Source organism: Astatotilapia calliptera, chromosome 7 (genome assembly GCF_900246225.1).
Source record: "Astatotilapia calliptera chromosome 7, fAstCal1.2, whole genome shotgun sequence".
Classification (NCBI taxonomy): Eukaryota; Metazoa; Chordata; class Actinopteri; order Cichliformes; family Cichlidae; genus Astatotilapia; species Astatotilapia calliptera.
This window is the reverse complement of record NC_039308.1, coordinates 12717458-12724098: the sequence shown is the minus strand read 5'-3', so window position 1 is coordinate 12724098 and position 6641 is coordinate 12717458. Positions and strand designations below refer to the sequence as shown.

The following is a 6641-nucleotide window of genomic DNA, read 5'->3' as shown; positions in this document are numbered from 1 at the left end:
GAGAAAAAAATAGAGACGAGAAATATCTCCAAGTCCCCCCCCTCCCCCCTTTGTTAAAAAATCTCCTCCACATCCCAAACAGACCCCCGAGCACGACTCCTCTCCGTCCGTCCATCCACCCATCCCTCCCAGTGTGTCACTTGTGCCACCAGATTGCATGCAAATAAAAGCTGCGCGGAGGCAACTGAAGCCCGGACGGACGAAGAAAAGAGACCCAATCGAGCCCCGGGTTCACGCTCGGACGCCTCCTTTGTGTCTCTATTTGTTCCCCCAGCACACAATAAATAAACCGGTTCTCTCAAAACGTTCCGACATCTGTCTTAAGTTTTTTTTCTTTTTAAATATATAATGTAGCAGACTGTTGTGTGCATGTGTGTGTAGGCTAGCAAAATAAAAATAAAAAAGCAGGCGTGCTAATTGAGTCTAATGGTGGTTTACTGACAAAGAGAGTTTTCAGTTAATTTTTAAAAGCTTTTTCTTGTTTCTTCAACATAATTTAGACAGATGATTTTTTTAAAAACAACTGATGCCTCCCCCCATCCCCACCTGAAAGTGTTGGAAACATGATTACGTGGTTGCCCGTGTTGTCAGACTATCTGTTCAGGTGTCAGACTTTCGGGTATATTAGGCTGACTGTGTCCCTTTATCAAAGGCGAGCATCCTCACTTTACTGTTCGCTGAATTAATTTGCTCACACATCATTTAGACCGAGTCCCTCCCTGCCTGACAGTTGGAACTATACAGGAGATCACATCCACTTTATACTGCTTTTATTTCAAAGTGCTCAGATATGACGAATCTTATATAAACCTGCTGGCCTTGAACATTAGCCTGGTCACAAATAAAGTTAGTTGATTCCAGTAACGGGAAAGAAAAAAAAAAAGAAAAAAAAGTCTGACCTCCAAGAGGTATTTAATGTCGTAAATAGGTGGATGATATCGTCAAGCTGACTAAAAAGGGAAAAAAAATGAACAAGAACAAGCAGTATTAAAAGATGCAGACTCGTAGCTGTCATGTGGTATCTCTTTATGTGGTTCTTCCTAATACGAGTAATAATAATTCTTGTCCGAGTGGCTTGCTGTAAAAGCACACGCAGAGCAGCGTGCGCAATTAAACAAATATTGTGGTGATCCAACATTTCTTGAGCGGGTCGAAGCTTTCGCTCAGATATTAAATCAGGTTATTTTATTGGATGTAATTTGGGGGGAGAAATCAAAGCCAATTACAGGAATGAGGAGGAATGAACTTGTGGATGGAGAGGATGGAGAAGGAGGAGGAGGAGCAGGTGGAGTGGGTGCTCGGGTCTCGGGCTAAAGCTGACATACCTCAGGCTTCAACTCTGATTGGTCCTCGTTTGGAGAAGCTCATGGGTTCATTCCGTTGTTAAGCGCCTCCCCATTTCGCTAAACTACATTATAATGCAACGAACCTCCCTTTTAACCACAAACCGAATTTGCTTTCATTTAGGCTATATATTTTTCTTAAATAGGTTAAAGTCATAGAGATTTTTTTCTTTTTTTCGTTTCCTTTTTTTTTTTTTTGGGAATAGCATTTCGCCCTGGAGCGGTGCGCAATGCTATCTCATGCCGACCTCCTGGATGCTCGCCTCGGTGAGTTAACATCACCAAACTCCGGTCTTCAACTCTACTGTAAGCTGGAGGAACTTCTAATCTTAAATCAAGCTCAGAAATGGTCAATTTGCTTCTTATGTGATCTTAATGGGGCTGAAGTGAGCTAAACTCGCTTAATTCATTGGAAAAGTAATTATTATTATTATATTACTGCGTAATTTGATTTAACAATTTTCCAAGATACCAGTGTGATCAAATTGAATGAAGAGTATTTAAGGAGCAGATTGCAATGTGCATGCTGTCTCTTGAAAATAGCTGCAGTGGCTGTTTCTGTTCTTTTTTTTTTTTTCTTTTTTTAAATGTCTGTATTTGTGTTGAGGCGTTTAAAGCATGCACAACAACTGCTTCATCCTCTACTGCAGCCTAAACAATGCTTCAGCGGCTCCTAAATTCGCCTTTTCGCATGTAAGGCATGCTTGTTGTGTGCACTTGAATATGTCACTGCATTTGCCTAACGTGTTCCTTTTCCTTCCTGTATAGACCAAGTGTTTAATGTGCAGCTCTCACCTGCTGCGGTTGTCTGTGCAGGGATGAAGGATGCCGCGGAGCTCCTGGGCCACAGGGAGGCTTTGAAATGCAGGCTCGGCGGTGGGGGACCTGACCCGGGACACTCCGGGGAGCTCGGCCCGGGCCCGGACGGCGTGGAAGGGACTACGATGCTCCCGGGTGACGATATCACCAGCGGCGGGGGATCCAACCCGGTGCAGGTGAACAGCAAAGAGCAGGACAAACAACAGCAGCAACAGCAGCAGAACAACAACAGCAACAACAACCCCAACCAGTCTGGAGGGCAGCAGCCCCAGAAACAGAAGCGACACCGGACCCGCTTCACGCCGGCGCAGCTCAACGAGCTGGAGAGGAGCTTCGCCAAAACACACTACCCTGACATCTTCATGCGGGAGGAACTGGCTCTGAGGATCGGCCTGACGGAGTCCAGAGTGCAGGTGGGAGGCGGCTGGGAGTGTGATGTTGATAAGAAATGAAAATGAAGAAAATGAACTTTTGAAAGCCCAGATTTGAAACATACAGGCGTTAAAAATAAAATCTCCCGGAGTACCGAAAATGCAACAAAAATAATACCTGCACATTAAAGTGATTAAATATTGAACTATTAAAAAAAAAGCCCAAATGCTTTCATTTGGAGCTCAATAGTTACTGCAACATAACACAATTAAGTTACTCTGCAGACGCTACAACGGCTCTTTAGAGGAAGCTTACCGAAACACTTTATTAGGATGCAAAACAAAAACAAAAAACAAAAAACAAAAAAAGCAGTCAGGGTTAAGATTTTAGATTCTTTTGTTTAATTTACTCTTTTATTTTTTCTCACAAAAACCAAATTCTAAGCTAGAGGAATGTGTTATATCAATTTGTGCAAATAATCAAGCTTATTGCTTGGTTGACATATCAAAAATATTGCCTAAGAAGGAATGCAAAAAACAAGTTTTAGTATTTCACAGAATTGTAGTCACTGTAAAAAATAAAATAAAATAAACGACGTTTTATGGCATCCGCCTATTATTAATATTATTAGGTTTTTATAGTTTAATTATTTTTAATGTTAAACACACACTGCGGTTTATCTTCGCATTGAACATAACGAGTGCAGGTGTTATTAAAAAAGCTTGATACTAACATGCCATTCTTTCGTTATAAAAAAAGGTGCATTAATTGGGTTGTTTGTAGTATTTTATTTGATTTTATTCAAACTTTATAAAATATCACTTTTCTTTTAAAAACCGAGGTTGCTTTATTTTAATGTTTACTTATTAAAATGGCCCAAATTCCAGTGTCTGCCGCATGTAATCCATCTACAGGGAACCAAATGCTGACGGCAGCTTTATTATACTCGATTAATCGCCTCGTATCAACCTTTTAACAGTCCTGAACTAACAGTGATGGTCAGTCTACAACTTCATCAGACTGCATTTCATTCTCGCTGTAATGCTGCCACTTCAGTGGCTCACTCTTGCGCCTTATTGGATGAGAACGGAAATTGCGCTTGGATCGCTCGCATGTGAAATAATACCCCATAATAATCATTACTATTATTGCAAGAGTCCATTCAGTCCCTCCGCCATTTACATAAAATCAAAATTAGCGAAATGACGCTCATCTGCTATTATGACAGCGCTGAAAATAAGAAGCAAGATCCAGATTCGATTTAGCGATGGGCCTGTCACCGCTGTCTGCGTCTTAATGCCGGACGCGCTGAAGATGCACCCTGTCTCATTTTTATTTCTGTTTTTTAAGGGGGGATGAGAAATTGCGTTTTCTTTCCTTTGAAGTGTAATGCATTTCAGGCCGGATTTCACGGCTGGGTTACTCCGGGGAAAGAGAGTGCGATTGTCCCGTTCTTATTACTGCGCCCCACTTTCTCAACCAAATCTTCACATTAATCATAGACGCCCGCTTACAGCCAGACCCACAGAAGCACGGGGACTCCGGGACTAACAGAGCAAACCACCGCTCTACAGCAGCAATAACATTGCCTTTTTTATCCCAGGCCGGATGTAGCACAGGAATCTGAAAAAATGTGGCTCAAACTATACGACCACTGCTACTACTACTGCTACAAATAATAATAATAATAATAATAATAATAATAATAATAATAATAATAATAATAATAATAATAATAATAATAATAATAATAAATAGCCCACAAAATAACTTTAAAGTAGAAAATATTTAACATAAAAATCTGGTTGAACCTTAAAAAAATAAATAGGTCTCTCTCTCTCTTTCTTAAAAGAAATTAAAAAAAATAAATAAAAATCGGCACCACGATGTCAACGGCAATGAATAATTAAAATAATATAAAAATAAAACCTGGTACTCTTTAGTGTCATTTCAACATTAATGTGAATGTTCACTCATTACTGCAAACAGCTGTTATTTGAGAATTTAACCAAAATTCATAAATCTGTGTATTTCTGCTGTGATTTATTGCTGGTGCATTTCCATGATCACACATTGATATCATGACCTTTTAAAAAAAAAAAAATATATATATATATATATATATATATATATATATATATATATATATATATATATATATATATATATATATATATATATATATATAATTATTATTATTATTATTATTATTATTATTATTATTATTATTATTGGTGCTCCCAGCGTTGGTAACGTGACCTGTCACTAAAGTCACTGACTCAGCTCCCCCTGACTCCTCCCGTCTTTGTCTGCAGGTCTGGTTCCAGAACCGACGGGCTAAGTGGAAGAAGCGCAAGAAGACCACCAACGTGTTCCGGGCTCCGGGGACTCTGCTGCCGACGCACCACGGTTTGCCTCAGTTCCCATCCGCAGCTGCGGCAGCAGCGGCTATGGGCGACAGCCTCTGCTCCTTCCACGCCAACGACACCCGCTGGGCCACGGCAGGTATGCCTGGCGTGTCTCAGCTGCAGCTCCCGCCCGCTCTGGGCCGCCAGCAGGCCATGGCGCAGTCCCTGTCTCAGTGCAGCCTTGGAGCCGGACCACCGCCCAACTCCATGGGTCTATCCAACATGTCGTCGAACGGCTCCGGGCTGCAGTCGCACCTCTACCAGCCCACTTTCCCCGGAATGGTCCCCGCGTCTCTATCTGGCCCGACGAACGTGACCGGGTCGCCTCAGCTGTGTAGCTCCCCGGACAGTGACGTCTGGAGAGGGACAAGCATCGCCTCTCTGCGCCGCAAAGCGCTGGAGCACACAGTATCCATGAGCTTCACCTAGTGACGACAGTCAGCGCAACGAGCTTTTCTTTCACCAACTACAGAGATCTTGTGCATTTTGTTCTTACCCACCCAGTCCACCCAAAGAGGCACAGTGGGACAAATACACCCGGGATATTTGTTCAGATAACATTTTTTCTTCTTCTTCTACCCAGTTCACGAGAAAGAGGGGGAGAACTGACATTATTCATTGGGCCCTTTGGCCTTTATTAACCATAGGACTGGTTCTGTTTTAGGCTATAATTTATTATTTCGCATGTAGCCTCGATCAGCTATTTATTTCTCTATTTAAACGAACCGATGCGTGAGTTCGGTATTTATTCACTTATTTATTTATTTATTGGGCACATCCAGCCCTGGCCATGATTGCCGCGGGGCACTCGGTTATATTTGCTCGGTGACTGAAGGTTTTTGAAGACAAATTCTGTGGATACTTTTAACTACAAAAACTAGATCACAGATTCAATCTCCCCCTTTCCCCCCCTCCTGCTGCACAGCATGCAACTCTATAAGACCAAAGGGATGCACACTGGCCACGCAAAAGCCACACACCTGGAGATTTAAAAGAAGGAAAACATGGACGATTCACCAGGAGGGAGACTGATTTGACAGGAACGGGGGTAAAAAAATAAATAAATTAAAGACTTGACTGCATGTGCTGTCCAAAGCAAAAATAAAAAGGGGGGAAATACTCTGAATTAAGACATTGAAAGTGACTTAACTATAATCTGTTATATAGGATGTTTTGTGTAGCGGAAGCACTCTTGTTCCCATTTGGTCAGTTTGTGATAACTTATGTTTCCAAAATTATGTCTGTGCTTATTCTCAGCTATGACTTTCTTAAATGTTTGAACCGTTTTGTTTCATGGACATGTTTATATCAATTCAGTGTAAATGATCAAATAAAAACCATTTTCAATTATGCCACAACACGAATTAACCCTCGTTTCTTTACAAGCTCAGTCCAAAAGGTATTTAGATTTTAAATGATTGTAGTGATGAATCTGAAATTTTTGTTTAGCGTTAACTGTATCAAATTCTCTATCTGGTATAAACTTATTTAAGTAAAAAAAAAAAAAAAAGAGGCAGCAATGAACATTGAAGTTAGGCTTAAGTAGCAAATAATTATTCTACAAAAAAGTAAGTTTGCGTTATTTGTGATGCTGTTAACTTCTTTGCCTTACATCCATCTATCTATCTATCTATCTATCTATCTACCTACCTACCTACCTACCTACCTACCTACCTACCTACCTATCTATCTATCTATC

General features: G+C 40.9%; 1 protein-coding gene across 5 annotated transcripts; it reads left to right on the top strand.

Annotated features, from left to right (window-relative positions):
• The first annotated feature begins 1286 nt into the window (after window positions 1-1286).
• On the top strand, window positions 1287-6320 carry otpa (orthopedia homeobox a). 5 transcript variants are annotated; one of them, XM_026176891.1, is made up of 3 exons: window positions 1287-1610; window positions 2112-2575; window positions 4850-6320. In XM_026176891.1, exons 1-3 carry the CDS (start codon window positions 1574-1576, stop codon window positions 5369-5371), a joined length of 1023 nt encoding a protein of 340 aa, XP_026032676.1. In that variant the 5' UTR covers window positions 1287-1573; the 3' UTR covers window positions 5372-6320. The 5 variants fall into 5 exon arrangements, with proteins under 5 accessions (XP_026032676.1, XP_026032677.1, XP_026032678.1 ...); XM_026176892.1 differs by having other exon boundaries at window positions 1287-1649; window positions 2160-2575; XM_026176893.1 differs by having other exon boundaries at window positions 1288-1610; window positions 2160-2575.
• The last annotated feature ends 321 nt before the right edge of the window (window positions 6321-6641 follow it).

Excerpts from the sequence above, each read along its gene's own strand:
- otpa (XM_026176891.1), top strand. The coding sequence starts at position 1,574 with ATGCTATCTCATGCCGACCTCCTGGATGCTCGCCTCG. Across the intron at positions 1,611-2,111 it reads CCTCCTGGATGCTCGCCTCG|ACCAAGTGTTTAATGTGCAG; the intron begins GTGAGTTAACAT and ends CTTCCTGTATAG. Across the intron at positions 2,576-4,849 it reads TGACGGAGTCCAGAGTGCAG|GTCTGGTTCCAGAACCGACG; the intron begins GTGGGAGGCGGC and ends CTTTGTCTGCAG.